The sequence below is a fragment of the Dryobates pubescens genome, chromosome 22 (genome assembly GCF_014839835.1).
Source record: "Dryobates pubescens isolate bDryPub1 chromosome 22, bDryPub1.pri, whole genome shotgun sequence".
NCBI classification, from domain to species: domain Eukaryota; kingdom Metazoa; phylum Chordata; class Aves; order Piciformes; family Picidae; genus Dryobates; species Dryobates pubescens.
In genome coordinates, this window is record NC_071633.1 from 8,039,641 (window position 1) to 8,057,381 (window position 17,741).

The 17,741-nt window shown below is 43.1% G+C and overlaps 2 protein-coding genes across 5 annotated transcripts in view; one reads left to right on the plus strand and one right to left on the minus strand.

The window, feature by feature from the left end:
• The first annotated feature begins 609 nt into the window (after positions 1–609).
• TCP11L1 (t-complex 11 like 1) lies at positions 610–16,520 on the plus strand. Of its 3 annotated transcripts, none has more exons than XM_054171794.1 (10): positions 610–684; positions 4,735–4,900; positions 7,807–7,939; positions 8,845–8,965; positions 9,517–9,737; positions 10,840–10,976; positions 11,402–11,598; positions 11,933–12,114; positions 12,758–12,930; positions 13,127–16,520. In XM_054171794.1, exons 2-10 carry the CDS (start codon positions 4,747–4,749, stop codon positions 13,360–13,362), a joined length of 1,554 nt encoding a protein of 517 aa, XP_054027769.1. In that variant the 5' UTR covers positions 610–684; positions 4,735–4,746; the 3' UTR covers positions 13,363–16,520. The 3 variants fall into 3 exon arrangements, with proteins under 3 accessions (XP_054027769.1, XP_054027767.1, XP_054027768.1); XM_054171792.1 differs by lacking the exon at positions 610–684 and adding an exon at positions 897–999; XM_054171793.1 differs by lacking the exon at positions 610–684 and adding an exon at positions 4,129–4,512.
• Positions 16,521–16,570: 50 nt separating this feature from the next.
• Positions 16,571–17,741, minus strand: part of CSTF3 (cleavage stimulation factor subunit 3) — a 43,358-nt gene continuing 42,187 nt past the window's right edge. For both annotated transcript variants that reach the window (XM_009896521.2, XM_054171588.1), the window contains one exon: positions 16,571–17,242. In XM_009896521.2, coding sequence (XP_009894823.1) covers positions 17,040–17,242 — 203 coding nt within the window. In that variant the 3' untranslated portion in view covers positions 16,571–17,039. The remainder of the gene's footprint in view (positions 17,243–17,741) is intronic.

The window sequence follows — 17,741 nt, forward strand, 5'->3', positions numbered from 1 at the left end:
GATAATCAGTTCTTGAAAACCAATAGTGTGGAGGAAGTGCAACCCTTTTTTGTGTTTTTTTTTTTTTTTAAGTTCTTAGTTTTAATTGAAAGATTTTCATTATCTAAACTGGCATTCTCCTCCCACATCTTAGTTTCTCGAATTTCTGATCATATTTTTCTTAGGTTACTTGTTGCCTCTTCATCAGAAGTATATTCCCTCTGCTGACTCTTGGTTCTATGTGCTGTCTGTGCCTCACTATTAAGAGGATGAGATTTCTATCTTGAAAGTGAGTTCCTGGCTAGGGGCAGTGCCTGCCAGAGTATGAGTTCTGAATTGCAGATATCGCTGCACTGTGAGTCACTGGCTGGCTTTGGTGCCAGGCTCCTCTCAGGCTACTGAAAAGCAGCCTGCAGAGAGCTGTGCTGGAGTCTTCAGGGGTGGGTGCAAGGCAGGGCCGACGTCTCCTTCCACCCCGAGTATGATACAGCTCAGACAGCCGTGCCTAATGTTGAGCTGCCGCGACTGACGGTCACAGCGTGAGCCGGCCGGAAGGTGGATTTAGTTTAAAGCACAGGGGGAGGGGGCAGACACCAGAGTTCGGGTGCAGGCTACTGTGGACAGATCGTGCCTTGGCCCAGCTGTGACTGCTGTAGAGACCTCCTGCTTGCTTAGAGGCGACCCCCTCTCTCCCGAACAGCAGCGGTGAGCTGTAATACTGAGGATTATTCTTACACCCTTGGTCCAGGCGGCAGCGGTGTCCCCACCACGCTCCTCTCGCCCCTCTAGCCTCACCCTGGGGGGCAAACCCCCCCAATAACCACACGGCGCGGCGGTGGGGGCTTCTCGCCCCGCCCCGGCGGGGCCCAGCGCGGGGCGGGCCGCCGCCAGCCGCTCCCTTGCCGCCCGGCAGCTGCCATCGCCCGCCCCTGCGCTGGGGCTGCGCCTCCGGCCCAGGCTCGCACCGGCGGCAGCTGGGGACGTTAGAGCCGGTAGCCGCGGCTCCCTCTCCGAGCAGTGGTAAGGCGGCGGCGGTGCGGCCCAGGGGAGCGGGGGACGGGGAGGCGCCTGACAGGGGTGCGGGCTGGAGGCCGCCGGGCCTGTGGCGGGCCTGGGGCAGCGGGGAGGGCCTGGCAGGGCTGGGAGTGGGCCTGGGGCGGCCCTGACTGGAGGCTCTAGGGCCGCCTGCGGGGCTGTACCCGGGAAGCCCTGTCCTCGGGACGTGTTTGCTGGGGAAGGTGGCTGGGGCTCACTGCTGGGCGCCAGGGACTCTGCCACCCCCTTTTTCGTGCCTCGCCCGTTTGGCGTCTGGAAGAACGGCCCCGGGCCGCGCCGCAGGGGCTCGTTGTCCATGTGGCCCGGTTATGAGCGGCTGCCAGCGCCCCGGCTGCAAGTGCACAGGGCGCGGTGAAACTTGTGGACCCTGCACATTTGCAGAAAAATTGATACCCCGCCCTGGGAAGGGTAAAGAGGTGGCACATTAACATTGCTACTCCGTGGTACAGCGTTTCTGTCACGACAATTCAAGTGCTCTCTTTGGGAGGCCCTGCTCATGGACCGGGACTTCTAGGGCCTTGCAGAGGACAGGTTGCAGGCAGGGAGAATGGTAGAAGTTCACAAGTGTGCCTCTTAGCTTGGAAGAGGGACAGAGGATAGGTTGCATCTTCTCCACGTGAAGCTGCGGCATAGCCTTTTAGTAGATTGTGAGGGGAAAGTAGGTTGTGATGTGGCAGGTGAACAGAGGGAAGGAGAGAGTTCAGGGCTGGAACAAAGTCTAAAGAAAGGTGGCCCTCAGGGCTTGTGTGTTTGGTGTGGAGGTAGAGTTGTGAGTCTTGCCTCATACAGAGCAGTGGGGCCACACCTGAAGTTAGGAGGTACAGCTCCAGCCTTGTGTGTGCTCCACGGAAGCACAGTGGTGTTTGTTTAATGCTGGTGTGCATCAGATGATTTGAGGATGTTTGATGAGCCTGTGGAAAATGTTTTGTTGAAATTTTAGTTTGCTGGCTTTTCTCTTCCATTTCTGGTTTTACTAAAGATAAATGGGAGGAAAGTGTCAAGAAGTAGACTTTGTTTTATTAAGAGTCAGAGTTGTTTCTGTGAAAGGAAGGATGATGATTGTGCTTTGGAGAGAGGTATTGTGGAGCTTATTTAGCCGGTGGAAAGAGGACATGTTCTAGATGTGTTCTGGCAAATAATAGCAGTAATCCAGCAGAACAGAGTAGACTGTTGCAAACTAAACCAACAAGTGTGCCTGTTTACCTCATCTGCTGAACAGTCATTTGGTAGAAATGCCCAGGATTTCTTGTATCTCCTTTCTGCAGTTGAAATAGGACTTTTTAAAATCAAATGTTAATTAAAAATTGTTGGATTTGAGACTGTGATGCTTGATCTGCTCTTTTATGGAAGGTGCTACTTTAGGATGCAGTCTGCATGGTAGGAATGATGGCCTGCTAGGTAAAGCTGAGGTTAATCATCATGAGGCTGATTGTCATCTCGATCCTGTCATTTACCTTCTGTGAGGCCTCAAGCAGCTTAACTCACGCCTCAGTCTCCCCTCTGTAAGTAAGATATATTTTAATTTTTCTCTACTTTTCTAAGGGTAGTGAGGACAAAGTGCTGTGAGAGATTGCAAGGCACTCTGAAGTGTCATGTACATTAAAGAGCTTAGTGGCGCTTAGCTGAATCATCTTTGTGCTTCAGATTTTCACTTTATAAGGATGCTTTGTGGAAGAGAATGGTTAGGAAGAACAACCACCTAGTCTGGTTGAACAAACATGGAAGCCTTTATAATAGTTTTTATTCTAGCCAGATTTAACAAGATGTTTCCCTCTTGTTTAGCCAGTCCTGTGGTGGAGTCGCCGTCCCTGGAGGTGTTCAAGGGGAGATTGGACGTGGCACTTGGTGCCATGGTCTAGTTGTGAGGTCTGTTGGAACAGGTTGGACTTGATGATCCTTGGGGTCTCTTCCAACCTTAGTTACTGTGATACTGTGAACTTTAATGTTGCAGCTGTTGCTATGATCTTCTCTGTTAAGTACTTCTTTACTAACAGAACTCCTCACCCTCTTGCTGCTGGAGTGTTTGCAGTAACAGACCTTTAATCCACTAGGCTTGAGATCCATTACTTCTGGAGTATGGCAGTGGTTTCCCACTTGCATGCTGGTTTGGATGCCTTACTTTACACCTAGCTGGAGGCTATCTCTGCCTTAGTTAAAAGGCTGGCAATATGACAGCAGCTTTGCACAGACTGCCACTTTCCTGTCCCGGCTGGGCTTGTCTGTGTGTCTAAAGGAGCAGATGATGGAGTGTTTGGTGCAGGAACATCAGTTGCTCTGCTCCATCTAGAGGTGGGGGCTAATATATGGGTCTCGCAATACCTATACTGATGTCTTGGTTTTACTCTGTTATTTACCCCATGAGTTTTATGCTTTGTTTTATTTTCTAAAAGGAATTATATGATGTTGTGGACAAGTGTTGTGTGTTGTTGTCTACCTTGTGCATCTAGTAAGATGATGATTCTCAGTCATTGCTGTAGAACAAAACCATCTCTCTTATGCACGGAGCTTTCCAGCTGTCCTGTATAATCACACTGGTGCAATTAATTTAAGCAGTGATGGAGCAGGACTAGGTATTACAGCTGTGTTTTGTGTTTCTACACTGCTGCTTGCTTATGTCCCATCTTCTTGGGTGTAGTCGGTGGTGCTACAAATACTTTTTCCTAGTAGCTGTGAGGTGCATCTGGAGCCTGTAGCTCTTTTTGAGAGCTTGTTTTCTTCCCAATTTGAAATCTGTTTTTCCAGGAGCTTTCTTCTTTCAGGCAGACTCTTCCTGATGTCCCACTTCACAGAATATCCAAGTTATTTAATTGAGTTAGGGACATCATATGCTCTCTATTAGATTTTTGTAAAATTGAAGCTTGAACAGCAGCTTCCTGTATGATGGAGCATTTTCAGTGGTAAGATGTGCAAGTTAAGTTCTTTAGAGGGAAATCTGAATATGAAGTAATTGAAACTAATGCCTGGTGAGACCTGCTTTTCTGATGGTAACTTTGGGTACTCTGCTGGTTCCTGTGGGGTAATATAAATATTATTATAGAATGTTTAATAAATGGTGTTTTAAATACTGTATGTTCTTTACTGTCTTAATAATTAAAGAAGAATTGTCATATTTTCTGCACAAATCATGAGTGGCATAGAATGAAAACAGGGGAGTAGAGTTTTACATTAATTTATCTCCAGTCATTTTCCTGCTTCTTAATGCTTTTGGATCACCCAGAGGGAAAACTTCTGAGCAGTTGGGGAAGATCATAGTTCAGGGGTACATTAGGTACAGGAAGATTTATCATTGTGTAGTGGAGAACGTCTCATTTGACAGTAATCTTTTCGTAAACCATGTTTGTGATGCGATTCTGAAGGTGTTTGTCGCTGCTCCCTCACAAGCAACACTCAGAAAGGAAATAAGTTTTTCTTTCTCATCTGTTTGCATTACGGCGAGGGAACAGTTTCAGACTTTGGAGAAGTCACTTGGAATGCAGAGTAAGTAAATGGTAGCTGTGTTGAAAGCATCCCATTTTGTGTAAGATGGGAAGTGAGTCATTCGGTCCAGGTCCCTAACATTATGGGAATGACATCATATAATTCCTCATAAGCATTCTTTCCGTTGTAACTGGGAGAACTCCTGTTGATGTGTACCCACTCAGCCCTATCAAAATGCTTATTCACTCCCTTTTTCATTTTTTTTTGTTTTTTTCTGAAAAGAGCCAACTGAAAATGTCTGAGAATCCTGACAAGCCACATTCAAGTGAGGAGAAATTGAGTGGTGTGGAGGATGATCAAGAGGAGAGCTTGGACAACCCGGACCAGTCTATCAGAAAAAGAATACGGCAGAGCGCTCCAGGGTCGCACGGAAATGATACACCCAAGTGTAAGCAAAAAGCTTGCTTAAAAATAAAGAGCAAATGATACACCCAAGTGTAAGCAAAAAGCTTGCTTAAAAATAAAGAGCAAATGATACACCCAAGTGTAAGCAAAAAGCTTGCTTAAAAATAAAGAGCAAATGATACACCCAAGTGTAAGCAAAAAGCTTGCTTAAAGAGTAAATGATACACCCAAGTGTATGCAAAAAGCTTGCTTAAAAATAAAGAGTAAATTCTGCCCTTTTTTTTAATATATGGTGTTTTACAATACTCTGTGCAAGTTTGACTGCTTTGCAACTAAATGTCACGTGGATCCTGATCGCTGGCTTTGCGGCAAAGGTGTTTTGTAAGACCTTTCTCCCCATTTAGTTTTAGCACTTAATTGTACACAATAGCCTTGTTGCTCAGAGCCACTTGCATCTTAAATACCTTTGCGTGTCTGCGCTCACAGGAAGGATAAGCAGCACTCCGGTGTATTCCGGCTAAAATGTTGCTGCTCTTTGCATTATCAGCCGAACCTTCTGGACTGTTGCGGCCTGTTTCTACTGCAGGGCAAGGAAGGCTGTTAGCAACAAAGTAATGGCCTGTCATGCCCCTCACAGTATAGATGGAAAGCTTTGTATTCAACCCTAGTACTGTTCCTGGTATCAAGCAGGGCTGTGTGTTTTAAGTCTTTTCCTAGGGCATATTTTTCTTTGTCAATTTGGCTTTTATCAGGATGTCCTGGGTTAACAGCCTGCACTTAAAATGCCCTCTCTGCCCAGACACATGAGAGGGAAAGTAACACAAAAACCCCTTCTGGGTTGAGATAGAGTTTTACTGGAAATGATACTGTACACAATTGCCTCAACCTGTCTGCAGAGAAGTGTAGCACAATGCAGAAGGAGCAGCGGAAGGCAGCAATAAAATGGTTCCCCCCACAAGCATGCAGCAGCCAGCCCAGCGGGAAAGCCCAACACCCCAGCCAGAGAAACTGGAAGCAGGAACAGAAAGCCACTCATGTTACAATCTGAACTTCAAGCCCCATGCTCCAGCCAGCACTTTTGTTTTGAAGCTGGCAGCATGGCAGCAGATTCAACTCAATGACAACCACAAAGTGTCCAGTCAAAAGCCCTTCCCTTTTGTCAGAGAGCAGATATAAAATGAGAATGAAGTAGCATGTAAGAGTGCTCTTGCTAAGAGAAATAATTGTAAATTTTAGTGCATCTACTGCTTCAGCAAAGTCCTTTGGCAGCTGGACAAGAGCACTCTCATTCAGCTGTGAACTTTGTTGTCCTGCTAGTTCTTCTCAGAATATCAATCCTTGCTGTGTTCACCGTGTCACTGTGCAGATAAAAGCTCCAAGCAGAAGGAAATAAGAGTGTAAGAGTGCTGCATGAAAAAAGCAAAGTGTTAATGAAAAATGAGTTCATTGGAACCATACTGTATATCCTTGGAACAGATCTGAATGGCAGACAAGCAATGGACCGTTAAAGGACCTTTCCTATATTACTATCTTAAGCCTAATCACACTGGATTATGAAATGAGGTGGATACAGTACCTTGCCTGAAATGTATCTTGGTGAATCCAGCCTATGAAGACCCTTGCTTGGTTTCTTTCTTTTGGGAATTACTCTGTAGCTTCTCTGCCTGGACTGCAGTTGAAGTGATTGACCTGCAGAGAGGAATCAATCCATTAGGGCAGTTCTGTTCCAGATTTTTTCCCCACTTCTGTTCCATTCGATGTTTCCTGGAGGAGCTGAGGTGAACCCTGCCATTCTTGTCTGCCTCACTTGAGAACACTAATGATCTAGCCTTCTCTGTTTTTTCTCAAGTACCTGTACCAGGAAGAGCTGTGGTCGTGCTTGTGACATTTGGCAAGGTGTTGCAGGGCACTCACATGCACTGCTTGCACTGATGCTAGCATAGCTAGGAGGAATCTACCACAAAGGTGGGATTACTCCCCCTAACCAGCATGGCCCTTGGCACCTCCCCTGCATATATGTTGACTTGTTTTTAGATCTGTGACACTACCTGCACTACAGCAACACCAGTAGTGTCCCAGGAGGATGTTCTGTAGTCCAGAACAATTAGGAGCTATATTTCCCAGTGCATCCAGGAAGTAAGTTTTCTGAAGCTATGCTTGTCCCTGGTTTACCTCTTGGATTTCTACAGTCAGTCACTACCTTGGTCTCCTGCCTAATGAAAACTAGCATGTTTTCTCAGGTTTGGCACTTCCACCTCCTTGCTTATGTGCCTGAGGGCCTCAATTTAAAGCTGCTTGCACATCCTCCTCAGTCCCAAACACCTGCCAGAGGAAGAAGTCTTAGGCATTGGTGCTCAGTCACATCCTTTGTGGCTTGAACAATGGCCTCTGGAGAAAAAAAGGAGAGTTTGGAGAAGTTTCAGTTGCACTGCAAGTAGTGAGAATAATTAGCTGCTAGTGTGTAATTGCTAAATATTAATGGTGGTTTGGTTGCTGACTGCTTTAGAGATAAAGTCACTTCCTTGAAAAATACAAAATGGAAATATCCTTATCTGCACAATAATTGGGGAAATACTGCTGTGAAAATCCTAGTGTTTTTAATGATTTATTCCTACAGTATGGAGAAAGATGCTATTAAGCAGCCCTTAAAACATGGGATCTTGAAGGGTTTTTTTTGGTATTGTTTTTTAAAAGAGCTTACTAGAACTTGGGAGCAGTTGACATACTGAGCCCAGAATTTTGGATGGTGGTGTTCACTTTGTTGTTTTCGGTAATACTCCAAGTGTGTCACCACCAGCTGGGACAGGAAGGGAAGGAGAGGAATCTTCAGATGGTACTGTCTTTTAGCCTTCTGTACTGTCAAGAAGATAGAAAGGATCCAAAAGTATTGGCAGACATTTTCCACAGACTTCTATAGATGACTATCTGACAGTTTAATTGATGTTGCAGCTAGTCCTCCTCGGCCTGTGTCAATAGAAGAGCTCATGGAAACAGCCAAGGGAGTAACCAACATGGTGTTAGCACATGAAATTGTTGTTAATGGAGACTTCCAGATCAAACCAGCTGAATTACCAGAACACAGGTAAGAATGGTACCAAACAGTAGTAACCAATAGTGTGACTGATTTGCAACCAGGAAGAGATCTGTTGCAGAGGTCATCTTGCTCCAGGAGTGCTTGGGCTTTGTGAAGGGCCAGACCTGCTGTAGTACAAGATCCCTGTGTTGTTTAGCTTTTGTGAGGGAAAGAGCGATCAGTCAATCAGATTTTTGCTTTAAGAGGGACCCTGGAGTCTTTCTTGGATTAAATGTGGGGGTTTTGTGTGTCTCACTGCAGTCTGAATGTAGGTGTAGAGAAGTGGTTGGAGGAGCAAACAGTTGTGACCGTATTCACAGTTGTCAGTAGAGCACCTGCTAGATGCCCTGAGGGCCACAGGACATAAGTGCCACTGGGCACTCTCTGAACCTCAGCTGCACAGGTAGCCAGAGCCTTGGGAACCTGCTGTTGTGGGTGTGCTTTGTCTGCATGCTGTTCCTGTGAGCATTTTCCTTCTTCAGTGCTGAAGTTAAACCTGGTGTGAACAGGAGCCTGCAAGTCACTTTCAGTATTTTGCATGAGGTACTGAATGAATGGTACTTAATAGAATTGCATTTGCTTAGCTGGCAGTTTTGTGATTTACTTTTTTTTTACATTGATTTTTCCCTTCTAATTATTTAGTTTAGAGGTAGCACATGCTACCTCTAGGGTTTTAACTTGTGTGTTTGCCCTTTGCTTTTGTGTAACCCTTCATGAGGATGCAAATCCTGTGTCCAGGTTTTCTTGCTTTCCTGGGTAATTCAAAATGACAGCTCCCTTTTAATTGTCATGCATTCATGATTACATTATGTTCATATTATTATTACATGCTATTCTTCAGGAGCTCCAGAGTATCTGTGTGAGGTGGTGCACAGAGAAGTACTGTTCTTTTAACTGGTCATGTTTGCCTACAGCCTAGAAAAGAAAGTAAGAGATATTGTGCATAAAGCTTTCTGGGACTGTCTAGAAGCTCAGCTGAAGGAAGATCCACCGACATATGACCATGCAATTAAACTACTGGGAGAAATTAAAGAGGTAAGCTGATGTGCTGTCAGGGTAAAGTTTTGAACTGGAGTAGCTGCATTGATATGTATGAGCAAAAGTGGTTAAAGCTTGGCTTTTCATAAAGGGACTTGCTTGATTTTATTCATTACTGTATCATTGTCTCTGAACATGTTTAAGCTCTTAACTCCAGAGGAGAGATTTGAATGTAAAAACAAATGCCAAATGATGTAAGATAATGAGAAATGATACTAGTTTCTTAATTCCAAGCTTCCTTCATGTTATGGCAGTGGTATTACAGAATCAGTGAGATGCCTCCATACTGGGTGACAAAACCAAGCACGATAGTCTTAAGCATGACCTGTACAACAGAGTATTTATCACTTACTAACTTCAGTATCACACAGAATGAGGTGAAAGATTTGGAGTTGGTGAAGGGTTAGTTCCAAATAACTGAAAGGAAAAAAAAGGGTATACTTGCAAAAGGCAATTAGTTTACATTAAAAAGTGGTTCAAGAACTGATTTGATCCTTGCAGTCTTTGATATGTAGGACTAATCCACTGTTAAAAACTTTCCATTTCAGAATCTCCTGTCTTTCTTATTGCCTCGTCATACTAGACTGAGAAACCAGATTACAGAAGTTCTTGATCTGGATTTGATAAAACAGGAGGCAGAGAATGGGGCCCTTGACATTTCTAAGTTGGTTGAATTTGTTATTGGGATGATGGGGACGCTCTGTGCTCCAGCTCGAGATGAAGAAATTAAGAAGCTGAAAGACATTCATGAAATAGTTCCTCTGTTCAGGTACTGAAATGGTATTTATAAGCCACACTGAGAGTCCCCTAAATAATTTTAGATGTGAGGTGCTTTCCAGCAGGGCAGCTTGCAGATCTTTGTAGACAAAAAGGGTGATACAGAAAGGGATGTAGTTGTGGGCATGAATAGGAGAGATGCCTCGGAAATCTGTAATAAGGACTATCTTTGTTCTGGTGAACTGGAGTATTTGTCTGGCTCCTGCATTTTCTTAAATGCCAAATGCATACAAGCCTTGAGATAGGAAGTGAATGGTCAGTTTGTATCAGAATTTCATATTGGCAGCAGAGAGGGGGAAAAAAAGCAGACAAGAGCATAGGAAATGGGTATTCCTGTTCTCCAGCAGTTTGTCCTTTACCTCCCACTCCACTCCCTATAAAAAATCCTTTCAGTTCTAAAGGGAGTGTACATACCACATCTGGGAGCACTGAGGCTTCTGCTTTGGCACCACATCATCAGCTGAACAGCTCAGAGTCTCAACAGAATAAATTTCATTACCACTGTTGTTTTCTAATTTGATAAACTTCCAGGAGTTCAGGACTGACTTGGCAGAAATATTGCCAGCAGGAATTAGGTTGCTTTGAAATTAAGATGTTTTCCAGGTGTGGTTTGGTTTGGATGGGGTGGGGGTGTTTTTGGATGTTTTTTTGTGTTTTGGTGTCCGTCCCCCCCAGTTCTTTTATTCTTTCTTCCCTTCCTTGAGTCTTATTATTCACTTCCCACTGAAGCTGGCTTTAGAAGCTGCCCACAGGGATGGCATGTAAACTTGGAAACCCAAAGGTCTTTTTATGTATCCAACATATGATATTGCACAGCCTGGGAGATGTCATCTATGGAGTGAATAAAGTTAAATCTATGGAGGCTTCTTTATAGAATAGCAAGATTTATTTCCTGCTTGGAAGGGGCACATGCATGCACTTACATGTTTGCTCAAGCTTCCTCTCTGTCTCGGTGCTCTTAAATAGTTAAGCATCCTATTAATGTTTCTCATACATGTTTTTGTGCTTTCCTTAGACAACCTGTAGTAAATCTTGTAAATAATACCTCTTAAACAGCTGCAGTCTTGAATAACTTTTTCTGTTTGTTTGTTTAGAGCAATTTTCTCTGTATTAGACCTAATGAAAATGGATATGGCAAACTTCGCTGTCAGTAGTATTAGGCCAAAATTAATGCAGCAGTCTGCTGAATATGAAAGAAAGAAGTTTCAGGAGTTTCTTGAGAAACATCCAAGTATGACTTTGTTCTTTTCTTTCTTCCCCTCTGACCTTCCAGTAAACTGCCTGTCTTTGCTTGTAGATCCTGAGAAGAAGTCAGATTTTTGTATTAAGTTGTAGGATTCATATAGTAAATGACAGCTTATGCCCCAAAACTGTGCTTTGAAAAAAATCTGCTAGCACTTAGTGCACTGGAGCTGAGTTTTACTCCAGTAGGGCACAGTTACCTAGCATCCTCTCACCTCCACTTTCCTGTAGCTGGGGTAACATTTTTAAATGTTTTGCTTAATGCAAGAAACTAAATGCATGTCAATAACTGATATCATGGGGATTAGCAGCAGTGACTAATGGGATATTATGCAAATTATTGATGGGGAAAAAAAATCTATCTTTGAAAAGGGATTTTCTTAGTAAGATTATTCTTTTTCTCTGCTTTTCCAGATTCCTTAGACCTTGTCACAAAGTGGTTGCAAGAAGCAGCAGATGATCTTACAAAGCTGAGATCTAAAGCACTGCCTTCCCACTGTAGTGATGATGGTGCTACTGGTGGAGCGTCTGCCTTGTGCTCCACTGCTGTACAAAATCAGGCCTATCTGAAGCTCCTGAAGTGGGATCATGTAAACAGGCCCTTTCCAGAAGTAAGTATTAACAGAAAAAAAAGTACTTCTGTGCTTGCTGTGCTTTTCTGTTGCAAACAAACTGTTTGCATTTGTAGCCTCACAAGTAAAATATTAAAAACTCTCTTGACTGAGAGCTTTTGTAGGTCTCAGGTACTTCTTTTCCAACTGAGAAAGATTCAGTACTGAAGAAGAGTTAATTCTTTCCATTTTCTTCCTGATACTCACCTGCTGAGCATGTGTTGCTCCTTTCTGTGTCTATGACTTCACTGCTGTGAACAGGCAGGCATCACAGTGTCACTCCACAGCCCAGCATCCTGACTCTGTTCTGTGCTGGCTTCCTCACTCATTGCAGACAGTGCTTATGGACCAGACGCGCTTCCAGGAAATACAGCTGGAGCTGGAGCAGCTCCTCATGATTGGGACAGTCCTTCTGGTCACATTCAGTGCAGCAGGCTCAGCACTCGTTGATATGCCTGGATTTGCAGAGAAAATCAAAACCATTGTCAAGGTGCTGCTGACAGGAATGCATCTGACGTGAGTATGGCATAGTTCTGGTCACCCACAGGCAGGTGGAGCTCTTTTCACCCTAGCAGTCAGCGTAAGCCCCTCTCTGGCTGTGGACCACCGAATGTGTGGGTGAACCGATGAGGGCCTTTTATGAGCCTGGGCTGACAGTTTTTATTCAGCTTACTCAGATCTGTCTTCTCTGACTCTGTTGTTTTCTGGGATGTACATGCTCCCTGTTTCAGAGCATGTTTTTCTCATGATGCCTGTCTGATTCACATGAGTGTGAGCAGCTGCCTGTGAGCAGGGCTTGGGCTAGGCTCCCTTGGGATTTGAGTGTGGCATGGGCAGCTGCCTGCAGGTGTAGAGTGATTGCTGTGCACAGATAGGTTGGGAACTTTTTTCATTAGAGGTATGTGTAGGCAGAAGGTCTACAGGCTGGAAATCTTGAGTGCTATCCTACCTCCCTGTTTTGTATCTCAGCTTCATCTCCCATATCTATAGCTCTCTCTATATATATAGATAGATATATCTCATGTATTATTCTTTATAGTTCTGGCTTTGGATTACACTTCTTCCATTACATTTGATAGATACAGCAACTTCAATTGGAGAGTTTGTTTGTAGGTGGGAAGATAGCTAGCTCAGTAATACTCTACTCCACATTCTCCAGGTCCTTTAACTTGAAGGAATCTTTGGCTACCATTGGTGAAAAGGTGTGTGCTGAGGTGAACAGCTGCCTCTCCCAGCATGGCTTCACACCATTCTCAGTGGAGAAAGAGACTGTACTTAAAGGACAAATCCAAGCAGTGGCCAGTCCAGAGAACACCATATGCAAGCTCATAGGTATGCTGTCCTCAGGTGACCCCTTGTGTGTCTTTGTGGAGCTGGTGGTGTCATGTCCACGTAGTTTCTCATTTCATCTGTTTCAAATACTTGTTTAGTGTGCTCAGGCTTTCTGTACTTAATGTGAGATTATGCTGTTTCTGACTGACTGTCTCTTTTGAAAAACAAACCAAAACCCTTGGTCCAATTTTTCCAGATTCTCGAATTCAAAAGTTTCTGGAGAACTATATTGCATCTAGTCACCAGAAATCGTTACCTGCTGTTCCTGGAGGATTAGGTCCTATTCAAAGAGAGCTGGAAGAGATTGCTGTCAAGTATGTCCGTCTGGTCAACTACAACAAAATGGTCTTCAGCCCTTACTATGATGCAATCCTTGGCAAAATACTGGCTAAGGAAGAATCCCAACCTGTAGGGAAGTCAGAGGCATCTTAGAGCCAGTTTGTGTGCTCCTGGGGTGATACTGTTGGCTATTAAACATTGCACCAACACTTGTCTAGGAAAACAGCTTTCCATGTAAATATTGGTTCCTTTTAATTCACTAGTGATGGTTGATGAAGAAAATACATGAGATGCAAAAGGGATTCCAAAGTAAATGGTGAGAGAGAGATGCATTTTTAATGTATGTATGCACCTGGGAGGGATGTCTGGGGAGTTTTCTGGCTGTGACTTGTAATTTTTGAGCTGATGCTAGACAGGACAAGATTAAGAACCAAACTTTGTACTTCAAGTGGCTCATTTTAGGGCATTTTACTCTTAATTTACTGATTAGCAGTGGTCCTTCCCAGAAGGAGTGATCTGGCTTTAAAACAAATGATCTTTAAAGACTTAAGGAGAAAGCTAAAATTCTAGAGAAACTTTAACAGGCAAAAAACAAAGCCAAACAGCACTTTATTGTAACATTATGGTTAGTATGGCAGGCTACTAATTTTTTCTGCATTTTACTGCATTTTTAATAGCATTTTTTTGCTGTTTACCTGCAGATGTTACAAAACATAATCTATTTTTGTAGCAAATTTTCTGGTTATTGGGTAACTGTCCTCTGCTATGTACAGTACTCACAAAGGTGGCAATCTTATAGATTGCAGCTGTATTTATCTCTTGTAAAGACTTCAGAAGGGCAGAGATAAAATGTTTTGATAAAAGTGGCATTTCTTACCTTTTTTTTTTTTGCTAGTAGTTTACTCCTTTTTATGTGAAAGACTAATTTTAAAGTAACTCTTTTGTCATTTTCAGAAGGTAGATTTCCAGTGTGTGAAACTTGAGGCTGAAAGTGTTACTTGTTTTTTAAAACTACACCTGGAGATGGTTTCATATTCAATCACATCTTCAAAAATGACCAGAAAGTGCAGAGCACTATCAGAAGTAAAAGAGATTTTAATGTTCTGTGAGAAGTGAATGATTTAATGTTAGTTTGAATATACAGGGGATATTTATTGGGTTTTTTTTTTACTTTGTAGAGGTGTTCTTGAAACAAAATACTTGTAGGTCTTGAATTTAATTAGCTACATATTGTACGGGCAAGTGTTCACAGAGGAGCTCAGTGATCTTACAGCCTTGATGGAATTTCAGACTCAGCTAGGAGGTAAGTACATTGGAAATGTTCTCCTAGTTGAGGACAGTACAGAGCTAGGTTACAGTAACTATGAAAGCAAAGTTCTTACTTACAAAGAGGAAGTGTCCCAAGTACTAGACTAGTCAAGATAGAATGTGTTGTTTTCTTCAGAAGAGCCCAACCAGTTACAGCAAATAAATAAAGAACCTTTTATTGCTGACATCCAGGTTAATTTTATTAATCAACTAGTCAGCCAAAAGAAGAGAACTTCTAGAAGGAAGCGTTGGTTCTGAATCAGTGTTGATGCTTCCCTTTTGAAGCTTTCTTTTAAATGTCAGTGTGGATGTAGCTGCACTGTGTCTGGAGGAAACTAGGATAATGAAGACCTTTTAATCCTACTAGCCTGTGCAACCCCTTCCCAAAGGGAGACAAAACTACCAAAATCCTGTAGCTCAGATAAGTGATTTTTCTCTTGGCTAAATGTACTCAGATAGTAAAATGGATGCATGTCTTTGAGTCTTCTGAGTTAGGTTGGTTAGCCAGAATAAAAAGTTCTGAGTAGGTTTTTGGTGTGATCCATTTTATTTTTAATTCAGCAAAGGATACTACAGAGGTCTTCAAGATTACTGCATCTGCTTACTGTATTCTGTTACTTGTGCAGGATCCACCTCAAAATACAGCCTTATAGCTCTGCAGCTCCAAAAATATCAATTTAGTTGTCTGTGTTAGGAAAGAGCTCCCAGAAATGTTATTGCTGGAGACAGGAATAAAAGTAACAAAGACAAAGCTATTTTCATTTTTGTTAAAAGAGTTGCTGAAGTTACAAATTGCTGTTGTAAATGTCCATTTTAGTGTTGCCCAGCAGCTGCCTTAAGGGCCACTGTGAGTTAGGCATACTATAAAAATTCAGGTGCAGTGGGGAAGGAACTCAAAGATGTGGGGAAGAACATTGTCATGGGGAAACAGCACACACAGAAAAGGCTTTGGAAAGTACCTGACTGATGCCAGAAGGAATGGGACTGAATTATCAATAGATTGTACTCACTCACTGTATGTGATTGCTCCCAGTTCTGTACTTCAGGGTTATGATGTCCATAGTGGCCACCTCCTGCTTACTCTGACATTGAAGAATGGATTGTTCTGTCACCAGTGCATGCATGTTGCTCGCATGGTGGATGTAGTTAGTCCCATCTCTCTCTTCTCAAAGCAGGGGTTTGATCCCAAGGCTTCGTGGAGGAAGAAGTGCAGTACCCATCTCTGGCTCCAGTCTCCCCTTTTGGGGCACACACAGTGCCTCTGAGAGTGGGTGGTGTAGGCTGGTCAACAGTGAAGTTCTAAAGCAATTAAGAAATGCTCCCAAGTGCAGGTCCCATGAGTGATTTCCCCTGGCTGTTGGGTTGTTTTTTAATGTTAGTGGGTGACAATAGTTTGGGGTTTTTTCTATATTCTCTTTAAAGAAATAGCAAAGCTGAAATTCTAGGATTGATAAAGCCAGACCCATGTGAATGTTTCCATGATTATCCATGCACTGTTTCACTGTTCAGGCTGGTAGACTGGAATGCTTTTCAACATGCAGTCCAGGATGGTTTTTAAGGGCTGGGCAGAGCACAGTTCTGGGCAGCCAGTTACAAGTTAAAATCTGAAAGTATGCATAGAACCTGCTTTGAGAGTTCCTACTGTTTGTGTTAGCTTGTTCGACAATAGCAGGTGAAGCTGTAGCTAATCAGTTAACATTTAGCTTTGCACATTTATTGGAAGACCACTGCAGTTCTCTGGGGACAGACCGTTAGCCACTATTCCTGGACAATCCACATTAGAAAGGTGTACCCAGTTTGTCTGATGCTGCTGTCTTCTTTAAACAGTCCTGGAATGAAAATCAAAAGCATATACTGTATCCTCTAGAAAAATGGAAAAAAAAAGCTACTTCTATGATGTATGCTCTGATCAATTTCCTGTGATGGTCTTATTAACATTGCTTTTGAAGTGGCTAAGTACTATTTAAGAAGTAACTTGCTGTGTTTGAATAAAACCAGAATGAGGCATGTTGTTATGGGTATCCTTTTATTTGAAAGGAATGGGTTTGGGGTTGTTGTTTTTTTCATTTTCAACTACAAAACAGGTTTGGTACATTCTGCCATAAATAAAAACACCCAGTAAGGCAGGACACTACATGAACAAACTGAGAACGACCGCTTTTCCAGAAAAAGTGAATTAAAAATGCTTCACAAGTATAAGCCATCCAGTTTTTAAAATAAAACTGTTGAAAACCCACGAGATTTCAAGTGGTAGATGTGAACACCCTCGAAGGACAAAATGCAGCTTTGCCATTTTGCACTTTTGGTTTGGAAAACCTAGTTTTGTTCAGAGCACATTCTAAGGTTGTTCTGGCTGTCTGCGGATCAAGAACCATACGGGAGGAGAGGCACCACAGTAACAAAACCATTTTCAAGATTATTCATTGTTTGTTTGCAGCTGTCCCTTTTAAATGCTTGACTTGTAAGAGGCTGACGGACTCAATGCAAGTCTTTGTCTATCACAGTGGAACTCCAGACTCGTTTCACCGGATTCTCTTCTGCTGTCGTGCTCTGTAAATGTCATGTACAGGGGGAACTACCGATCCTTTCTCCTCGTCGTCGTCGGAATCTTCGTGTGGTCTCTTCACAGTCTTATTGAGCATAGTGTTGTTTTCCACAGGTCCGTTGCCTTCCACAGCTATTTCAGGTAGGCCTCCAGTAATTATTCGTACAGCTTCATCAACAGCTTGAGAAAGAGAAAGGGATTCATGTAACTTGTGAAATTGCCTGGCTAGAAAGAAGGGTGCCAAGAGGGACACCAAGACAGACTTGCAGATTTCTGGAATGTGACACATTTTGTTCTATCCTATTCTACAAATGTTAAGAATTTAGTTTCGGCTGCCTGAAAGTCTGAGCTATGGCAAACACTAATTATAAAGTAAATGCTGCTGCCTCAGCTTGAGACCTTCCTTTACACGAGTATTGAGGTCAATCTGCAAGCTTAATAAAACAAGAAAGCCTACTGGGGAAACAGTATAACTGGTTCATGATTCATCAGAAAGTGCAGAGCAAGTCAGTTTCTCCTATCAACAGAGAAAACTTTAAAAATACCAGGTATCATGTCAATAGATGGTTTATTTTCACTCTGAAAGAAATGAATCCCATCCATCTTTGCTTCTTAAGCTAAGGGGGTGAAAAGGTAGCACACTACCATCTGCCATAGTTCACAGGAAGCCTGGATAGGA

Excerpts from the sequence above, each read along its gene's own strand:
- TCP11L1 (XM_054171794.1), top strand. The coding sequence starts at position 4,747 with ATGTCTGAGAATCCTGACAAGCCACATTCAAGTGAGGAGAAATTGAGT. Across the intron at positions 8,966-9,516 it reads TACTGGGAGAAATTAAAGAG|AATCTCCTGTCTTTCTTATT; the intron begins GTAAGCTGATGT and ends TTTCCATTTCAG. Across the intron at positions 12,931-13,126 it reads CACCATATGCAAGCTCATAG|ATTCTCGAATTCAAAAGTTT; the intron begins GTATGCTGTCCT and ends CAATTTTTCCAG.